The sequence below is a fragment of the Lithobates pipiens genome, unplaced genomic scaffold, assembly GCF_037356315.1.
Source record: "Lithobates pipiens isolate NorthernLeopardFrog02 unplaced genomic scaffold, aLitPip1_a1.2 Scaffold_3, whole genome shotgun sequence".
Taxonomy (NCBI): Eukaryota; Metazoa; Chordata; class Amphibia; order Anura; family Ranidae; genus Lithobates; species Lithobates pipiens.
In genome coordinates this window covers 79535735-79557545 of record NW_027507790.1, presented here as the reverse complement: position 1 = coordinate 79557545, position 21811 = coordinate 79535735, and the positions used below count along the sequence as shown (strand labels likewise).

The window sequence follows — 21811 nt, the reverse complement described above, 5'->3', positions numbered from 1 at the left end:
GCCTTAGTAGTAAGCCTTGAAGCCATAGTGCAAAGCACAAAAAGAACTGTTCTATTTATTTCAACAATAGTAGGAAAAACAGTGGTAGCATAGAATGATCTAATGCTAAACAATACATTTATTTTTCCTGTACTGCAAATGCCTGTGTAAACTCCTCACGTGCCACCAGTGCTTCTGTGTCCTGTGACACAGCCTTGCTTCAGCTGCTCTGATAGACACTCTCTGTTTCCCAGAGTATCAGCTTTTCAGGTGTGAGCCTGATTGTTTATGCGCCACGTTCTTTCCTGTGCCTTCGCAAGAGTCACCTCAGACGGGAGGCAGGAAAGGGATTTACACAGCCTTTTTTATCAGATTTATGCTTGTTTAAACATAACATGCAGCCCTATCCACTCAGTTTACCCATTTAGGGGGAGAGAAGACACCCCCTCCAGCTGCTGAGACACACGCTGTATTAGCACAGATTTAAACAGGGTCTATACACTATTACTCCCTCTAGAGGAGTTTTTAAGGCATTTTACAATATAATTGAAAGAAACTTTGCAGTTCCTATGCTTTCCTCTTACATTTTCCTCGCTGCAGGATACTGCTGTAAACAGACAGATCCAAACTTCCCCCATCACGACGGGCAGCATGGTTAAACCTTCAAAGACTGGGGCCCTTTTAATAAGGGTTCCACACCTTTGGACCATGTATAGCACACCTCAGGACAGCTTTAGGTAATGTAGCAAGACCAAAAAGAGTCCTGGTTCCAAGGGTCCAGCCCTCAAAGAGGAGCGTTACAGGCAAAACCTCATTCTTCTATGCGAGGCCCGGGTACCATCCTGCAGCTGCAGTGGCGGGATGGATCCGGTTGTGGAGGCTTTTTAAATCCAGCATGGATCCCTCCTGGAGCTCCGCAGAGCACATCTTCACTCGTACCAATACCTTTAGACACTGGCAAAAAAACTGAGATACTCCTGGAAGGAGGAGGGGTTATATAAGGGAGTCAACTTCCTGTATTGGGTGTGCCAGTGTCAACACCTGAAGGTAGCTATAACCCACTAAGTAAACACTTAAGCCTCTGTGTCCTATGATGTACGATAAAGAAATATGGGAGTAGAAGCCACGGCTCTCCTGACTTTTTGGGACCTGGATATTCACTTCTTATTGAATAAGATTCTGCAGCAGGCTCATCATTGCAGAAGCTTTTCCCAATCTCTTGGCAGGGCTGTAACATAGAATCTGCTCGGGGTGGGATCTTGGTTACTTTAGTGCACCTTTCTTCCCACGCACCGCCTCCATCTTGGCAACGAACGAATTGAGGACCGCCGTCAGGGTGTCCATGGGCACCACGCAGTCTGCAGGTGACCCGGTTGCAATTGTCTGGATTTTGGGGAAAGAAACACCAGTTTCTGAAGCCATGCTGACCCTACCCTGTCTGCCACCCAAAGGGGACTTAGGACAGTGAAAGTCCCACCCTCCTTGCTGTCTGAGGGGCTCTTTTCTGCCGGACTCACCACCCTGAGGAGTTCTGCGCTGTCCCTCAAGTGTTGCCTGTAGTCCCTGTGTGCTCCCAGGTGCAGAGAAAACAAATGCTGTGTCGGTGGCAGCTTCTGTAATTAGCGCCAAACCGCTCTGAAATGTGCTCAGGCTTCAATAAATTGGCCGCCCAGCGTCCAGTACAAAGACATAAAGCACAGGGAAAATGGCTGTGAGAGCATATGAGCCATGCTGCTGCTAGAGAACACTGAAAAAATGTGTTCAGGCTTCCAGAAAATGTCCGCCAGTGTCCTGAATAGGAAATCACTAGGAAAATGGCCGCTGAAGCCCAGGAAGGCATGCTGCCCTTGCCCACACCTAAAATGGCCGCCAGCAGCTCCATGAGGTACAGAAAGAAAAACTATGGCAGAGAACACAGCGCTGTACAAGACATCAGCAAACCCTCACAGGCACCTTCCAGGGGCATGAAACACAGGACCCAAGACACCGCTAGGCAGCACAGCCCCCCATCTCAGGTGAGAGCTCACCAGAGAGCCCCTGTATAGGCACACACACACCGCTCAGCAGCCACATGCAGCATCCCCCCCAGGGAGGGGGGGGGGGGGGAAGATAGGGACAGGGAGAGAAGAGAGGGACCCCCGAATCGACCTCCCAGGGAATGCCCAGCTGCTCAGCCCCACCGAGGCAGAGAGAGCTGCATTTATCAGTCCTGAAGAAGTGGGAGACATTCCATTACAGACCCACTCACTGATCAGTACAGGGTGGCTGCTGGCCTCGGCCCACTGTGACGCAGACATCAGTAGCCCGGTTATATGTGTGCCCCAGAGAATAAAAGCTCACGACCACCTCTGGAGCTGAGGTTTCATCGTGGCCGACCCAGTGCGGAGCTCTGGTCTGCGCACGCTCGGTGGCCGGACTGGGGAGACTACAAGGATAAGGGTATCCAGCTTGTCACCCAGCTGGCTGTTGATAGCAGATCACAGGACTAAGTTCTATGTGTTGTGTTACAACTAATGCCTAGTATCTCCTAGTAATAGGACAAACAACCCAATGGCTAAGAGAGGAGCTGTGTCGGTCCGTGAATATAAGAGAAATCAACAATACATAGAAACCAATGTACTGTAATGGACATCTCTGTATGAGTGGTCAGGGATTATAGTTTAGTGTAAAGTCATCCATAGTAGCCCCCATTCCTATAAGCCAAACAAGTCTAGCCTACTGGTACGTAGTTAAACCCAGGAATGCCATGTTCACCGGTCAGGAAGTGCAGGAGGCTGGAAAAAGGAACAACAGATAATTTCCTATGGTTCCAGGAGCGCAGCTGTCCACAGGGGAAGGCTGGGACCGGTGTCTTGCAGTCAGCAGGATGTGCAGATGGATCAAGTTCAGGGGGCAGGCAGCAACATGGTCAATAAACAAAGTATCGGTCCAGGCAACGGGTAGAAATGTGGTCAATAACCAGGCCAGGGTAAGTACAGGCAGAGGCAACACTGTACTGGTGTGAGGGTGAGTAGGAATGCTTTTGATGGCTGGACTGGATCTGGTGACACTGTACTACTGATCTGGCAGAGATCTGGGACACTGTTGCTGGCTGCACTGGTCTGGTAAACATTGTCACTAGGGTTGTTGTGATCAGGAACACTGTGGCTGGCTGTTCTAGAAGGTCTTGTTGACACAGGTTGTAACAATGCATACCCCGTGTGAGGGCCGTGTTACTCTTATGGGAATGCACAGGTGTTCTGTGCATCCCTGTGCAGGCAGTTTGGGGCCAGTAAAACATTGGGGTTGAGCAGCATTTTTTCTGCCCCTCAACCCCTTGCTGGGAAGGTAGTGGCTAGGGGTGTACATGTGCTCCAGTGCTGATGTTTGCAGGACGCAGGAAACACAAGAACTGAAGGGGTAGCCTAAGGCGGCCTTTTTAAACTTATGTGTGCTTGTGTTTCCTGCAGGAAGTGGAGCCCATCTCTCATGTGACTGTTCTGGAGGATGACTTGGGAAAGAACTGTTCAGCCTCCTCTACTTCCTTTCCGGTAACATTACTGACCATCCCCACACGTCCATTGCAGGGTCGGGGTATCACTATTCTTGTCCCTAGGGCTGTAAGGCAACAGAACGGTATAGATACAGCCTCATGTTCCCAAAAGTGAATATTTGAACAATACTAGCTTGGGAAAAATGTAATTATGCAGAGATTGCCCATATATGACTATCAAAAAATTGAGGTTGTGTCTAACTAGGAAGGGGGGGTTACGGTCTTTTTTTGCCAAATGTCCAATCACCTGAAGGTGGCTGCATAACCTATTGTATGGATATGAACATGCCCTGTGAGGCAACAACAGGGAAATATAGATTTTATACACACATTTTGGTTTAGGCCTTGTTCATATTCATCCAAGTGTGGGCGCACAGCCCTCACATACGCCCACACTTACATGGCTGTCAAGCTGGGAGCAGCAGCGCTATCCAGCAGCCGCTGCGTCCCAACTGACATGAATGAAGCAAGAGCATCGCATGGGTGTATACTATAATGTGCCCATGTAAATGTGACCTTACTTGTATACCATAATCAATTCAGATTGCTGACATAATATTTTATTGATAAAGCAAAAGAAAATTAATAAAATAAAGAAAAATTACAAAAAAGCCAACATCTTATATGACCCACCTGTGATGCAATACCTGCCACTTCCCCAGTGTTCATGCAGTCTGCTACTTGAAGCAAAACAGTTTCTGGATTGCAAGCATTAAGAAAACCCTGGCACAAAAAAATAACAAAAAAAAAAACATAAATGCAAATATACTTCGTACTAACTAAACATCAAATATAGCATTTCCAGAATACATTGATGTGATGGGTCTAAAGTCTGCATTTTGTAATTTACTACTGGCTAAGTCCTTAACCGCTTCCAGACTGCCCACCACATATATACTGCAGAAGGGTGGCCCCGCTGAGCAAAATCATGTAACTGTACATGACTTTGTGAATGCAACGTAGGTGGCAGGCATGCTGCTGTAGTGCTGCCCCCACTAGGATAGGACACAGCGGAAGACAATCACGGGGTCCGGCGGCCGTAGATGGTTTTGTGGCGGGACGGAGAAGTGGTGTGCCTATGTAAGCAAGGCAAACCACTGATCTGTCAGGGAGCAAAAGAGATCTTGTGTTTCAGCTAAGCTGAAACACAATCTCTTTTCCTCCAGTGTATCTGTCCCCCTGGTGTTAACCTCTTCTCTGCCAGTGTAGTTTATACCGTGACAGAACATTTTTTTTTTTATCACAGTATTGGTGTCACTGGTCCTCAAATTAGTGTTCAATTTGTCTGTCGCAATGTGGCAGCCCTGCTAAAAATCACTGATTGCCACCATTACTAGTAAAAACAATAAAGAAATAATAAAAAAAAAAAGTCCCTAAATATATCCCATAGATGGTAGACACTAACTTTTGGGTAAACAAATCAATATACGCATATTGGAATTAATTTTTTTACCAAAAATATGTAGCAGAACACATATTGGCCTAAATTAATGAAATTATATTTTTTACATTTTTTTATTGGGAATACTTTATAGCAGAATGTAAAAAATATATATTTTTTTTATTGAAGATTGTTTTTGTTGTTGTTTATAGCGCAAAAAAATAGGATTTTTAAAACAGCTTATCTGTAATATCCTTTTATTTGATGTACATCAGGGGACACAGGGCCATAGTAATAACTATACGAGTTATATTGGACCATCAGGTGCTGGACCCTGACACGCCCCTTAAGGCGTGTACTTCCCCCATATAACCCCTCCCATTGCTGGGAGTCCTCAGTTTTGTAGCCAAGCAGTAGAAGTGTATAAGAAGGGAGGGACCTCTCTGTCCCCTGATGTACATCAAAGAAAAGGATTTTACAGCTAAACTGTTTTAAAAATCCTATTTTCTGTTCTTACATCAGGGGACACAGAGCCATAGTAATAACTATATGGGATGTCCCATAGCAATGGCAACACTGAAGGGGGGGGGACAGAACAAAAAACAGGAAGCCAGAGGGTGCATACTGCAGTATATGCTGGGCCCAAAGGCAATATCCTCATGACCTTTAATATCAATTTGATAAAATCGGATAACGTATGAACCAAAGACCAAGTCGCGGTCTTACAGATCTGAGCCATAGAGGCCCGATGATGCACCGCCCAAGAGACACTAATCATCCTGGATGAGTGTGCTCTTAATATGAGAAGGAAGAATTTTCTTCTTTAAGCTGAAGCTTGAACAATCACTTAACAAATCAATTTGGAAAATAGTGGATCTTGACGCTGCCTGTCCACATATTGGACCCTCTGGTAGTACAAACAAAACCTGTGTTTTGCAAATCTGAGCGGTCGCTTTTGAATAGACTGATCGCTCTTACTACATCAAGAGAATGTAGTGCTTTCTCTTCCCCAGATTAAGGCTCTGGGGAGAAAGAAGGAAAAATAATATCTTGGTTTAAATGAAAACCTGTTACCACGTTTGGTAAGAATTCAGGATGAGGACATAAAACCACCTCATCCTTATGCATTATGAAATGTGGCTCTTACAAGACAGAGCCATTAGTTCTGATACTCTTCTAGCAGAAGAAATGGCAAGTAGAAAAGATTATCTTTCTTGTCAAAGAACCAAGGGAATTTCTCATAAGGTTTAAACGGCTGAGTCAGCAAAGCCGATAAGACCAATTTTAAATCCCAAGAATTTAGAGGTGCCTTGATAGGGGGAATAAACCGTGTTACCCCCTGAATAAGCTCTGCACCAAGAGTGGGAAGCAAGAGGCCATAGGAAAAAAAAAAAAAAAAAAAAAAACACAGACAAGGCCTGGATCTGGCTTTTGATAGACGTCTAGGCCAGCTTCATTTCAGATCCCATATGCAGGAATCAGGAAGCCTGCCTATTGATATACTTCCTGGGGTGCCAACCCCCGGATCCACACCAAGAAACCTATGCCTTGCAGACTTCAAAGTAAGTGAATTCTGGAAGCTGGCTTCCTAGCATTAGTCAAAGTAGACACTACCAAAGAAGATCACCCACAATCTTTTATAGAGTAGGATTCAACAGCCAAACCTGTTAAACTTTGTCCGTTAGGTAGGATGAAATACTGGTCCTTGTGCAAGAAAGTCTGGCTATAATGGCAGAGTCCAAAGGTCTCCTACTGCCATCTTTATGATCTTGGTTAATTAAGATCTTCTGGGACCCGCTGGGTCCGCCAGAATCACCTCCTTCAGTTCCCACTCAATCCCGCGGAGAAGGCACAGAAGTAGCAGAACTGGAGGAAATGCATAGATCAGTGAAAACTGATCCCCTGGGAAGACTAATGCGTCTATTCTGCCTGCTAGCAGACCCCTTGTTAGACATAAAGTTGTCGACCTTGTTAATAAATCTGGACGTGAATAGGTCCATGTCCAGAATACCCCATCTGACTTATTGCTAGGAAGATGGCAGGGTGAAGAGATCATTCTCCCAGAAAGAATTGTTGGCATCTCAAGTAGTACACCTGAAAAATCTGCCAAAGCTAGAACATTATTCACCTCTTTTGGGGCTGCACGACTTCTCGTGCCTCCCCTGGTGATCGATATAAGCCACCGCCGTGGCCTTGTCAGACTGAATCCTGTCAAGACAGTCCCGTAGTCTGACCGCCAAGATTCTAGGGCCAGATGTACTGCCTAAAACTTCCAAAAAAGTTGATAGGCAAGGTCCTCTAACCTGGACCATCTCCCCTTGATAGAATCTTCTTCCAGGGCTGCTCCCCAGTTTAGAAGGCTGGCGTCTGTTAACACCTTCCAGGATAAAGATTTTCCCTTTTTCTGGATAACAACCACCAATTTAGGCTCTGACTTATGTCGGGAGCCAAGTGTATTGGAAACACACAAGGCCTGAATCTTCTTTATTCCAGACTGACAGGATGGTGTCTTGAAGCAGTCTGAGTAAAACTGCGTGTAAGGGATGGCCTTGAAGGAGGCCACCATTACCCCAAAAAATCTCCTTCACAGCCAAATGAAGGAATTTTCCTTTGTTCTGATAAGCTGAATTAATCCTACAATGGAACTGATTCTCGTCTGGGGTAAGAATACCCTCTTCTTTATGGTATCTATAACCAGCACCCGAGTACCGTAATCTCCTTGATGGTTTTAAGGAGAATCTCCCTAGGTTGAGAATCCAACCTAGAGATTTCAGATATTTACGGCTGAGATCAGACTCTGGTTTTAGACCTGAGACTGAATGATCTATTAAAAGTAGATCTTCTAACAGGCTAAGACCGCTATGCCTTTAGTCTTTCATAGCATCTGTGAGAGACAGTGCATTAGGTACACCAGCCCATTGCAGGGCCTGGTGATCAGGCAGAATTTCAAGTATCCCACAAACTGTTCCTTAACCCTTAGACGTCCACATTTTTCAGCGAATTAGCGAGACTCAAAATGTGCTCCACCAAAATGGAGCAGACGTTAAAGGGTTAATGGACTGAGATACACCAATTGCAGCAAGAACTACAAAAGACATCTCGTCTTTAAAAGGAAGATCCAACCTTAATTTGCGGGATCCTTTAACATCAGTGAATTATCCACTGGACATTTGAGCTCTGCTCACTGAGGTGATTGCAGCATCAATTGCTGAACTCCCCCCCCCCATTTCTTCATAGAAATTTTCCCATTCAGAATACATAAGCTATGCATGAATAGGAAAAAAATAGGATTTTTTTTGTACTCACCGGCTCCTCTCTGTAACTAAATGGGTTGTACAGCCTGCCAACGGGAGAAACTAGGCAAAATTGTTACACAATACACAGAACTTTAATTCCGCCCCTGGGGGGGTGGACCATCAACCCTTCCCACTGCTCCCAGCAGCTTCAGTACCTCAACAAGCAGTATAACGTAGAAGAAAGGAGGGGTGGGTGCTGGGTTGGTCGGTGAATTACAGAGAAAAGGATTTTACGGTGAGTACAAAAAATCCTATTCTCTTATATTCACCGACCGACACAGCTCCTCTCTGTAACTAAATAGGACGTCCCCAAGCAGTGCCAAACGAGGGGTGGAAAAAAACAGCATAAAAACTTCAACCACCATGGCAAGTGGGAACTAGTGAAACTAAATCCACACAAAACAGCAGTATGTGGAAAAACTCCACCATATAACCGGGTATACTCCACAGGAGCGAACCCCAAGACCGCAACGGTGCGGAGGTAATGCAACAGAGCATTAAAATAACAGTACTGCGTTTTTATCGAAAAAAGAGGAAAAAACTCAATTGCAACTACACGGCCGCCTTCAAAACTTTGCGGCCAAAACCAGCATCAGCCGATGCACTGACGTCTACCTTGTAGAACTTGATAAACGTATGGACAGACGACCAGGTCGCCACCTTACACACCTGAGCGACAGACGCTTGGTGTCAGAAGGCCCAAGACATTCCTATTGCTCTTGTAGAGTGGCCCGTGACTGAAAAGGGGGGCACCTGCCCCTTCAAGGCATAGGCTTGGACTACAATCTGTCTGATCCACCTGGAAATGGTGGCCGATGAGATCAGCCACCGAAACAAACAGTGAGTCTGACTTCCGAAAGGGAGCTGTGGTAGACAAGTACACCTTTAGAGCCCTAACCACATCGATGGCATGAAGGGCTCCTTGGGGTGCTTCGGCTTAGGACACAACGATGGCAATACAATGTCCTCATTGATATGAAAAGCCAAAACCACCTTCGGTAGAAAGGACGGTTGCGGACGCAACATCACCTTATCCCTGTGGATGACCAGATAAGGTGCTTTGCAGGACAAGGTAGCCAATTCCGAAACCCTCTTGGCCGATGTGATGGCCACTAGAAAGACCACTTTCTGTGAAAGGGTCAACAAGGGAATCTCCCTGATATTCTCAAACGGCGGCTTCTGAAGCGCCAACACCAGGTTCAAATCCCACGGAGGTAACGGAGGACGCACTGGAGGGACTACATGTCGCACCCCCTGAACAACGGTACTCACTAATGAGTGAGACGCCAGGGGTCGCTGGAAAAAAACAGCCAAAGCTGAAATTTGCCCCTTGATGGTGCTCAACGCCAACTTCTGGTCTACACCTCGCTGAAGAAACAGCAGGATCCTGAATATAGAGAAAGAGCGCGGATGCCACCCTTTCTCCTCACACATGGAGATATACCATCGTACTTGGAAGTCGTATATCTTCCTGGAAGAAGATTTCCGCGCCCTCAACATAGTTGGGATCAAAGAGTCCAACAGACCCTGGTTCCTCAATACCTGGCTTTCAACAGCCATGCCGTTAAAGCCAGCGATGGTAAAGCAGGGTGAAAGATTGGACCTTGATATAGGAGGTCCTTCCGCAACGGCAGTCGCTAGGGAGCGTCTGCCACCAGATGCACCAGGTCTGCGTACCAGGCCCGCTGAGGCCAATCCGGGGCAACCAGGATCACTGGGATCCCCTCGGCTTCCACTCTGCGCAGCAGGCGTGGCAACAGTTTTAGTGGAGGAAAGGCATAGATCAGCTGGTACTGATCCCACGGAGCCACCAGCGCGTCTAACGCATCTGCCCACGGATCTCTGGTCCTGGACACGAATCTCGGTACCTTACGATTGAGACGGGAGGCCAATAGATCCACATCGTGTGCCCCACCTTAGGCACAGCAGCCTGAACATCTTCGGATGTAATGCCCATTCTCCTGGGTCCAGCATCTGACGACTTAGATAGTCCGCCTGCCAATTTTCCACCCCTGGGATGTAAATGGCTCTGCCCACCGAAGTATGTGAGCGACCTCCCGAGCAGCGGCTGAGGTTCTTGTTCCTCCTTGGTGATTTATGTACGCCCCAGCCGTGGCGTTGTCTGACTGTATTCTGATTGGACGCCCTTGAATACTCATCGACTATGTATGGAGGCACAGCCTGATCGCTCTCAATTCGAGCAGATTGATCGGCAACTTGGATTCCTCCGCCGACCAGAGTCCCTGAGCCGACTGAATCCCTATCACTCCACCCCAGCCGGATGGACAGTGATCACTAAGGGCGCCAGTCTATTTCAGAGGAAGGAACGATTTTGCGGACTGAATCACTGGGGACCTCAACCACCAGATCAGGGAGTCCCTGACTGGCTGACTCACCTGGATCCATGAACAGCGGAGAGTTGTCCCATTTTGTCAAGATCTCCCTCTGCAGGACTCTGGTGTAGAACTGGGCATAAGGTACTGCCTCGAAGGCTACCATGAGCTCCAATACTCGCATGCAATAGCGGAGCGACGCCCACTTGCGGTTCCATCAGTAGTTTGATCTGAGAGTCTTGTCTGAAGGGAGAAAAACTCTCGCTTCCCTGGAGTCCAATAGTAACTCTAGGTACTCCAGACGCTGGGTCGGTACCATCACCGACTTCTTTAGGTTCAACAACCACCCAAATTCTCGCAGAGCATGGTGATCCCCACATCCTCCCCTAATTCTAAGGCAGAAGATGCCCTCAGGAGGAGATCGTCTAGGTAACCCACGATCGCGAGCCCGCTTTGTCGCAACAACGCCAACACTGGAGCCAGTACTTTGGTAAAGACTCGGGGGGCTGATGCCAGGCCAAAAGGGAGAGCCGCAAATTGGTAGTGGGCTTCCCTGACTGCCAAACGCAGAAATTTTTGATGCCGAAGGCATATGGGTATATGCAGGTAGGCATCCTGAATGTCCAAGGACGCCAGGAAGTCCCCTTGGAGTGCAGCGACTACTGAGCGAACTGATTCCATTCTGAACCTCTGCACTTTTACAAAGTGATTGAGGGCTTTTAGGTCCAATATTGGACGTACCCCTTCCTTCTTGGGAACCACAAACAGATTTGAGTAGAGCCCCTGGAAGCGTTCCGATTCCGGAACTGGTACAATCACCCCCTGATTCAGCAAGTTCCTCATCGCCCCTAACAGGGCCTCCCGGCGAACCGGGGACACAGGTATGCTGGAGGGGAAGAATCTGTTTGGCGGCCAAGAGAGAAACTCTTGTAGCCTGTGTAAATCAGATTGCAGACCCATTGGTCTGATAACCGGGAGGTCCACCGGGCTACAAACTCCCAAAGACGACCCGTGGTTGGGGGCAAACCTTCATGCGGTAGCACTTTTGTTCGCAGGCTTGCGGTTCCAGGGACGCTTTTGACCGTCCGTGGGCGTCCTGTCGGGCTGGGGGCGTTTTGCCGAAGCACCGGGCGGACGAAAAAGCTGCTTGTGAGCGGAAAAAGAGGGCCCTTGCCTGCGGCCTGGCTCTTTAGCCTTCCTGGCCTGTGGGAGTAGAGTACTCTTACCACCCGTGGCATTTTTAATAATGTCATCCAACGAGGCTCCAAAGAGCCGGTCGCCAAGGAAGGGAAGATCCGTCAGGGCTTTCTTGGATGCCTGGTCAGCAGACCAGCATTTCAGCCAAACGAGGCGCCTTAGCACCACAGCTGACACTGAAGCCTTGGATAACAGGGGGAGAGTATCCAGGGCCACGTCACAAACGTACTTAAGGCCATGCACTAGTTGGTCTGCTAGCTCTACGCAGACAGGGGAGGCGTTCTGCTCTCCCAATTCACGGTGCAAAAGTTTTGCCCACTCTGTCAGTGTCCGCTACACCAGTGCGGATGCCAGTACAGGTCGCACGGCTGACCCCACAACCGTAAACAAGGAACGAGCCACTGCCTCGGCCTTCCTGTCCGTGGGATCCTTGAATGCAGGCATCCCCTCAACGGGTATCGTGGTTACTTTATTTAACATAGATACTGGGGGGTCCACGACCGGAGGAGCAGACCACTTTTTGAGAAGGCTTTCCTCAAAGGGGTAATGCACAGCCAAATTTTTGGGGACCGAAAAAGGTCCGTAGCGGGCGACCCCATTCCCTGTTAATGAATTTGTCAAAATAAATCAAATACGGGAACACCTTAGGTGAACGTGCTGGCTTGCGGGACCCAAAAGGGACCGGTACATAGGCAGAGGGATCTGCTGGCTCCTGAATCTTGACGGTATCACGCACAGCTGTGATAAGTGCTCCAACAAGCTCCTTGTCGCGCCCGGACGGGGAATCCTCCTCACTGTCCGAACGGTCCTGATCAGCCACTTCTGATAGGTCAGAGCAGGGGTCTCTAGCCACAGCAGGGCCCCCGAGTCTGCATCAGAGCTCTCCCCAGATGAGGTGGGCAGGGGCCTCTTAAGTGCACCTTTCCTGCCACGTGCCGCCTCTATCTTAGCAACATAGGAGTCAAGGACCACCGCCAGGGTGTCCATGCGCACCGCGCTAACTGCAGGTGACCCGGTTGCTATAGCCTGGATATTAAAAGCCTCCAGTTTCTGAAGCCATGCTGACCCTATCCTGTCTGCCACCTGCGAGGGGACTTCTTAGGACAGTGAAGGTCCCATCCTCCTGCTGCCGCGTGGGGGGGGGGGGGGGGGTACTTAACACTAGACTCACCACCCTGGGGCGTTCTGTGAAAGCCACAGCAGTGCTTGTAGTCCCTAGGAGGTTCCCAGTTGCATAGAGGAGAAAACTGTGTCAGCATCAACAAACAGCGGTGCAATGATCTGCAGAGCTAGCTTCAGCATTCAGCAAAGAGCCATCCAGCATCCTGACACAGTGGACACAGGAAGTGAGAGCACATGTAATGCTGCCACAAGAGGCCAGGAGTAAAAACAGCGCCCAGGCTCCAAGAAAATGGCCGCCAATGCAAGTAATAGGAAATCCTAAAGAAAATGGCTGCTGAAGCTCATCAGGGGAATATCAGCTTTCCCTTATCCAAGATGGCCGCCGGACGGCGCCATGCATTGACGGAACAAAAAATGAAAACGTGCTGCCTGCTAACAGCCAGAACAACCTCCATAAACACCTTTTGGAACCCCCTAGACCTGGACTAGGACCAACGCTAGCCGCATAGAGCCCCCACAGGTGAGAAAACCGCGAACTCACACACACACCGCCCGCAGCACCCCCCTTCAAAGGGGGGAAGGGGGGGTGGTAGGTACTTGGGAGAGAAGATAGGGAGGTGAGGTGGCCCCCGAATCGACCCCCCAGGGAATGCCCAGCTGCTCACCACACGAGGCTGGGAGAGCTGTACTTACCAGTCCTGAAGAGCTGGGAGACTTTCCATCACAGACCTACTCCTGCGCAGTTACAGGGTAGCTGTTGGCCCGGTATACTGTGATCCAGACAGCAGTAGCCCGGCTATATGTATACTCCGGAGCATTGAAGCTCATCGACCACCTCTGGAGCTGAGGCATGTCGGGCCTGCCGAGCCTTAGCTTCGGCCTGCTCACGCTCGATGGCCAGACTGGGGAGACTACAAGGATATCAATAACCAGCCTGTCACCCAGCCGGCAGTTGATAGAAGATCTCAGATAGAAGATCTTTCATCTTGCGCAAAAAAGCAGCAAACCTGCAGCAAAAACACGGACCGAGAGGCCCGCAGGGTTTCCTAGGTCATTCTCCTTGCTAGGCAAAATAAAAACTGAAGCTGCTGGGAGCAGTGGGAAGGGTTGATAGCACAGGGTCCGCCCTCCAGGGGCGGGATTAAAGTTCTGTGTATTGTGTAACAATTTTGCCTAGTTTCTCCTGATGGCAGGCTATACAACCCATTTAGTTACAGAGAGGAGCTGTGTCGGTCTGTGAATATAAGAGAAAAAACATCCCTAGGTCGGGGAGGTTCAAATGAACCTTATTAGAGGTAGATCCCTCAAAAGCCTGTGCTGCAGGCAACAAAAGGGTTAAGTAAGGGAGTAGACAAACACCTGACATGTGAGGCTACTCCCTCCCTGTTAGGATCCTCCGAAGAGGAAAAATAAGTATCTTCCAATATTTGGGAAGATCTACTTGATTCCCAGCCTCCTGCACCTCAACAAAAGGGCCCTGAGGACTAGATGGGAATCTGCTATGTTTAGTCCTACTATGGAGAGACATCATAGCAATAATCTTTTAAATGGTAGAAGAAAAAAACAGTTTGTATGAAATACACAGGGACAGAAGTGTTCTACCCTTGACGGCTCATCTGACTAGCCGTATACCTCTTAGGGGAGGATGACATTCTTTTGAAAGGGTTTTTAGCTTGTTCTATAACATTAACCCCTTAGAACCCTTAGAGGAGTTCATGGTCCCTTTGCCACTCATAGCTTTCAGCACAAAGCAGAGGCACTACCAGCAAAAGAACGTAAAATTTGCTAGGCTATAGTACAGTACAATAACCGCTATTAATCCTAGCTAATACAGTACATTGTTGTTAAAAGGGAAATGCCTGTTTCCCAAACCTGACCAGCCATCCTCTCTGCTCTGTCCCTCCACTGCCAGGCAGCAGCTTCTCTCACAGTGCTTGAAACTTCCTGCACGTGTGGCTGGCATCTGACGCCGTTAGCTACTCCCCCGTGTGGAATACGACCCCCTCCTTTTTCAAAAAGGAGCTAATTTTCCCACGCAAGCGCCCTGCAGCATTGGGGGTTGGGGTAAATCCTCCGCTATTCCGAGCAGCCGCGATCTGCTCAAAAAAAATAAATTAAAAAAAAAATATATATTTTATTTTTTATAAAAGAACAAGGCAGCTGGTCTGGCATACAAATAAGAAACAACGCCAATCTGGGGGCCCAGGAAGAGATCAGACCCCCGTTTTTCTTACCAGAAGGTCTGAGCCAGCTGAAGGAGAGGAGAGTGAAAGCTTCTGCTGTTTCCAGTGTCAGGATGGTGAATGCTCAATACAGCCCCCAGTGGTGACACAGACATGACAACACAATACAATACATATAAGGAGAAGTTCCTGAGAAAATCACCCCTACCTTATCCTCGCAGCAGGGTTTTATCAGAGATAAAAGAAAAACAATCTTCGCCCTACATGCTAGGCTCTGAGACCTTAAAGGAAAACTTCAGGAACCAGGGAACACTCAGGTTAATCCACAATCCTGGACCTGCGACAGGACCTTGCCAGTAAATTTTTATTGGCCTCACTACCAAAAAGTACTGGATTCCAGGGCCCAGCTCTCAAAGAGAAGCATTTACAAGCAAAACCTTGTTTCTTCAAATTACGAGGCCCGGGTACAATTCATTTAACCCATTACAAGACATCAGAAAGGATCCAGTCAGGATGGCTGGCTCTCATGAAGGATTACTGCCTGTGGAGCTCAGCACAGCACATCCTTACTCGTGCCCAACACCTTAGACACTGGCGAAAAAAAGGAGGACTCCCAGCAATGGGAGGGGTTATATGGGGGAAGTACACGCCTTAAGGGGCGTGCCAGTGTCCAGCACCTGATGGTCCGATATAACCCATATAGTTATTACTATGGCTCTGTGTCCCCTGATGTAAGAAAAGAAATACCACCAAAAGAAAACAATGTGCTAGTATGCGGTGCATACTAGCACATTATGACATTACCTTGCAGGTAAAAAAAAAAAAAAAAAAAGTTTGCCGGTTTATAACTGCTTTTATTTTCTGACTAAAGTTCCACTTTAAGATTCGCATTAAATGTATTCTTACCTGAATCTGTTGCTCTCTTTTTTCAGCATGTGGAATTAACAAGAGACATCCTAAGGTAAATGCTGGTAAATCAATTTGTGCATATTGCCTAGCAATTCCTAAAAGGTCCAGATCAGCTAGTACAGGGCACCTTAACAAACAAAAAGAAAGGATTAAAAAAAAAAAAATGTATAAAACAAATCTGTGCTGAATTTGGATTTCTTCTTTGTATAGAAGTAATAATCTGCAGCTATATATGTACAAAGAATATTCTCTATATATGGATCTTTAAACTCACTTTAAGAGCACTAGGAAAGACTGGTAGCACTCAGCAAGCTGTGAAGGGCTTGGCGGGCAAGAGGCTAAAAAAGAAAAAATATATCAATCCTGTACTAGCAAAACATAAAACAAATTGAGAATCAAAATATTATTTGATTTACAAACCACAAGCAAATGGTGCCAGAATAACACTCCGCCATGCTCTACTGAAGTTTGGTACCTGTAAAAGAAAAACAAAAAAAACAAAAAACATTTTACTAGAACCACCTATTATATGCACCCACCAATATGCCAATGATCAAGAACCCAGGGGATATGTACTTTTAGGAATACTGAAAACTGATCAGTGCAAACAGAATAAACTCTCCACAACATAACAAATCCTCAGATTAAAACAAGTTATAGAATATAAAATATTCCAACTATAGAATTATATTTTAAGCTGAAGCCTTATGTATATGGGTGATTTTCGATTTTCAGCAGAACTGTGCCAGATAATGTTATAAACTGTTGCTATGCAATCTGTGCATGTCAGTGTATATAGTTGCTTGGAGTCAGCATCACTCATGATCCTGTCCAACTGGATTTTACTGACAGGATGTTGACTGTAGGGTTTTATAGATGTATTTCCTTTCTTTTTTAACCACTTCAGTCTCAGAGCCACTTTATTTTTTGCTTATGTTTAAAAAGTAATTTTAGGCTTGAACATTAGTTAAAACCCCCAAACAATATATCATTTCATTACCCTATATTTTTAAGTGCCTTGTGTAAGTTGATTTCTTACACATTTTCTTTTTTACTAAAAACTTTTTGTTTCATCACATAGAGGGCAAAAATCCTAAGGTCCCTGTGATGTTTTATGGATAACAGGTTCTCTTTAAATGCCTCACCTTTCCTCCAATGAAACAAGTTTCTTCCATTTAGGGACCCACAAGTGAAGTTTTGCAGTGGTTGTTGAAGTAATTTAGCCGTTTCACAGCTGCCCGTATCACTTTCACCTGAAAGCCAACAGTTGGCTTAACAAATGTACATATACTCCCAGCAGCAAAGAGTGTGTATAACCAGTTAACGACCGCCCACTGCAATTGTAGTGCAGCAGGTTGGCTCTCCTGCGTGAATCGCCGCCATTGTATGTCAGCTCACACAGGCGCAGTTACGGGCGGTTGCGTGCCACGCTCTCATGCCTGCTGCAAGCTGAGGGAGCATGCCCGTGGGTCGGGCAGGCTAGATGTCTGCCGGGGACTCACAATCACCTAGTACAGAGGCAGAATGAGGATCTGCCTTTGTAAACAAGGTGGATCCCCATTCTGACAGGAGACATGTGATCCCAGTGATCAGGAACAGTGATCTGTCATGTCCCAGGCAGCCCATCATTGGTCTCCAAAAAGTGTCATTTGGGGACAGATTTGTCAGCTGCAATCATGCTGAAAATGCAGATCGCCACCATAACCAGTAGAAACAATAAAAAAATAAAAGTTCCTAAATCTATCTTTTGGCAAAGATGGAACTTTAGTTTGTAGACGCAATAACTTTTGCGTAAACCAAACAATAAATGCCTATTGTGATTTTTTTTTTTAACCAAAAATATGTAGCATCTATATTGGCCTAAACTTAAGAATACTTTTTTTATTTTTTTTGGATATGTATTAAAGCAAAAAAGTAAAAACAAAACAGGATTTTTAAAAGAGCTTACCTGTAAAATCTTTTTCTTTGATGCACATCAGGGGACACAGAGCCATAGTAGTTACCATATGGGTTAATAGGCCACCAATAGGTGATGGATACTGGCATGCCCTAAGACTAGAAGTCTATATAGCACTCCCTATATAACCCCTCCCATTACCGTGAGCACCTCAGTTTTGTAGCCAAGCAATACCAGTGTATATCAAGAAGGGAGGGACCTCTGTGTCCCCTGATGTACATCAAAAAGGATTTTAAAAATCCTGTTTTCTTTTCTTACATCAGGGGACACAGAGCCATAGTAGTTACTATGTGGGATGTCCCATAGCAATGGCAACTGAAGGGAGGAAGACACAACAAAAAAGTAGGGCAAAAAAGAGGCTAGAGGACTCATACTGCAGCCTGCAGTACACTGCGCCCAAAGGCAATATCCTCAGGACCTTTAACATCGATTTGATAAAATCTGGTAAATGTATGAACTGAAGACCAAATTACGGCCTTACAGATCTGAGCAATAGAGGCCTGATGATGCACTGATCGCCCTGGTTGAGTGTGCTTTAACATGAAAAGGAGGAATTTTACAATCTTGAACAATCACTTGTCGAATCCATTTGGAAATAGTAGATTTTGATGATGCCTGTCCCCTTTTTGGACCTTCTGCCAGTACAAACAAAACATCAGTTTTGCGAAACTGAGCGGTCGCCTTTAAATAGACTCTGATCGCTCTTCCTACATCAAGGGAATGTGGTGCCTTCTCTTCCCTAGATTGAGGCTCTGGGAAGAAAGAAGGAAGAATAATATCCTGGTTTAAATGAAAACCTGTCATCACTTTTGGTAGGAATTCAGGATGAGGACGCAAAACCACCTTATTCTTATGCATGCTCAAATATGCCTCTTTACAAGACAGAGCAGCTCATTCCGATTCTCTTCTAGCAGAAGAAATGGCATTCAAAAAGACTATTTTTCTTGTCAAAAGAACCAAGGGAATTTCCCGTAAAGCTGACAGGACCAAAATTTAAATCCCAAGGATTTAGAGGTGCCTTGATTGAGGGATTAATCCGTGTTACCCCTTGAATAAAACTACGCACCGGAGAGTGAGAAGCAAGAGGTCGTTGAAAAAATAGTGACAAGGCCAAGATCTAGCCCTTGATAGTACTCAAAGATAGCTTCATTTCTAATCCCATTTGCAGGAAATCAAGGATCCTACCTATGACATACTTCCTGGGGTGCCAACCCCTGGATCCACACCAAGAAACATATGCCTTCCAGACTCTATTGTAAATGATTCTGGAAGCCAGGTTCCTGGCATTAACCAAAGTAGATGCTACTGAGGTAGATAAGCCACGGTGCTTTAAAATGTGGGTTTCAATAGCCAAACCGTTAAATTTAGCGTCCTTAAGGTAGGATGGAATACTGGACCTTGTGCGAGAAGGTGTGGCCACAATGGCAGAGTCCAAGGGATCGCCATCTTTATGATCTCGGCAAACCAAGATCTTCTGGGCCACCAGAATCGCCACCTTTCGGTTCCTGCGGAGAAGGCGCGGAAGTAGCAGAACTGGAGGAAACACATAGATCAGTGAAAACTGATCCCATGGCAAGACTAATGTGTCTGTTCTGCATGCTAGCGGATCCCTCATTCTTGGCACAAAGTTGTTGACCTTGTTGTTGAATCTGGACGCGAACAGATCCACGTGCGGAATACTCCATCTCTGACATATTGCTAGGAAAATGTCGGGGTGAAGAGACCATTCCCCCCGGAAAGAACTGTTGGCGACTCAAGTAGTCTGCCTGCCAATTTTCTATTCCTGGAATGAAAGTCGCCAATAGGCAAGGAATGTTGTTTTCTGCCCAAGATAGACCATGATTCACCTCTTTTTGGGCTGCATGACTTCTCGTGCCCCCCTGGTGATTGATGTAAGCCACAGCCGTGGCATTGTCGGATTGAATCCTGACAGGACAATCCCATAGCCTTAGCGTCCAGGACTCTAGGGCCAGACGCACTGCCCGAATCTCTAGAATGTTGCTGGGCAAGGTCCTTTCTGACCTGGACCATCTCTCCCCTGGACAGAATCTTCTTCCAGGACTGATCCCCAGCCTAAAAGGCTGGTATCCATTTTCACCACCTACCAGGATACTGGCAGAAAGGATTTCCCTTTTTGGAAGTTGCTGGAAATCAACCACCAATATAGGCTCTGACGTACGTTGGGGGATAAGCGTATTGGAAAATCCAAAGCCTGAACCTTCTTGTTCCAGACTGACAGGATGGTGTTTTGTAGCAGTCTTGAGTGAAACTGCACGTAAGGGACTGCCTTGACCACCATTTTCCCTAACAATCTCATGCACAGCCAAATGGGAAGATTTTTCTTTGTTTTGACAAGTTGAATTAGTCCTATAATGGAACTGATTCTTGTCTGGGGTAAGAATACCTTCTTCTGTACGGTATCTATGACCAGCCCCAAGTACTGTAATGTCCTTGATGGTTTTAAGGAGGATTTTTCTAGGTTTCTAGAGTATCCAACCCAGAGATTCCAGGTAGTTTACAGCTGTGACTAGACTTTGGTTTAGACCAGAGACTGAATGATCTATTAAAAGTAGATTGTCTATATAGGTTAGGACAGTTATGCCCTGAGCCCTTAATCTTTCTAAAGGAGGTGCCAGAATTTTTGAGAACACCCGCGGTGCTGTGGCTAGACCGAATAACAGGGCCACAAACTGAAAATTATGATTTTCTATCTCGAAGCATAGAAACTTCTGGTGAGCGAGAAATATTGGCACTTGGAGATATGCATCCTTGATATCGATTGATGCCAAAAAATCCCCTCCTTGCAGGAAGGAAACAACCGATCGGATTGATTCCATGCGAAAGGACCGGATATTTAAGTGCCAATTCAGATCTTTGAGATTTAGAATGGGTCTTACCTCTACGTTTGTTTTTGGAACCGTGAAAAGGTTTGAATAAAAATCTGTGCCCTATCCCTCTAAGGGAACCCTCTCATATCACCAGGTGGGATAAGAGATGACCCAGAGCTAGAAAGAGAGACTTCTCTGGAACCCTGGGAACATTTGATCTTAGAAAATGAGGAGTCGGAAACTAGTTTGTAACCTAGAGAAACAGAGGAAGCAACCCATCTGTCTTGACATTGTTCCGGGGGCGCCCCTTCATAAAGAGGCTTTAGTATTCTGCTTTGTGGGCTTTCTGCCCCAAGACCTCTTTTGACCCTGGTGCTGCCCTTGGGGTCTCCTTAAACCGGAGGAGGCCATCGAGATTGCCTAGAGGCTAATGCCCCTGGCCCAGGTGAGCAAGCACGCTTAAAGGAGAAATGTTTAAACTTCTTCTTTACTGGTAAAAGAGAGCTTTTCCTATTAGAGATCCTTTGGATGTATTTATCCAGACTGTGCCCAAATAGCCGTTCACCATGAAAGGGGAAACTGGCCAGGAGTTTTTTTACACGGTCCTAGCATAAGCCATGAGGCTTGAATGATAGAATCTTTCATAGCATCTACGGTGAAACGGTGAATCTCCACAAACTGTTTCTTAATGGACTGAGATACACCAATTGCCACAAGAACCGACTGCTCTACTGAACTTGCTCAAGACATATTGCTTTTACAAAGAAGTCTCAACTTTATATCTGTTGGATCCTTTAACATTAGCGCATTATCCATCGGACATGTGAGACTCTTGTTCACCGAGGGGATTGCAGCATCAATTGCTGGAACCCCCCATTTCTTATAGAAATCCTCCTCCATAGGATAAAGTGTGGAGGATTTTTTGGGGTGGGTTCATCAAGAGCCTGCGCTGCAGGCAGCAAAAAAGTTGAACAAACCAATTTAGTGAGAGAGTGTACAAGCAACCTGTCTTGTTATGCTACTCCCTCTATATTAGGATCCTCAGAAGAGGATATATTAGTATCTTCCAAATCTCTTGGAAGATCTTCCTGATC

The 21811-nt window shown here is 46.5% G+C and overlaps 1 protein-coding gene across 3 annotated transcripts in view; it reads right to left on the bottom strand.

Moving 5' to 3' along the window:
* KNTC1 (kinetochore associated 1) overlaps window positions 1-21811 on the bottom strand; it is a 389498-nt gene that overhangs the window by 26344 nt on the left and 341343 nt on the right. For all 3 annotated transcript variants that reach the window (XM_077461857.1, XM_077461860.1, XM_077461858.1), the window contains exons 58-61: window positions 16353-16407; window positions 16207-16270; window positions 15930-16059; window positions 4145-4234 (exon numbers count right to left, since the gene is read on the bottom strand). In XM_077461857.1, the coding sequence (XP_077317983.1) occupies window positions 4145-4234; window positions 15930-16059; window positions 16207-16270; window positions 16353-16407 (339 nt within the window). The remainder of the gene's footprint in view (window positions 1-4144; window positions 4235-15929; window positions 16060-16206; window positions 16271-16352; window positions 16408-21811) is intronic.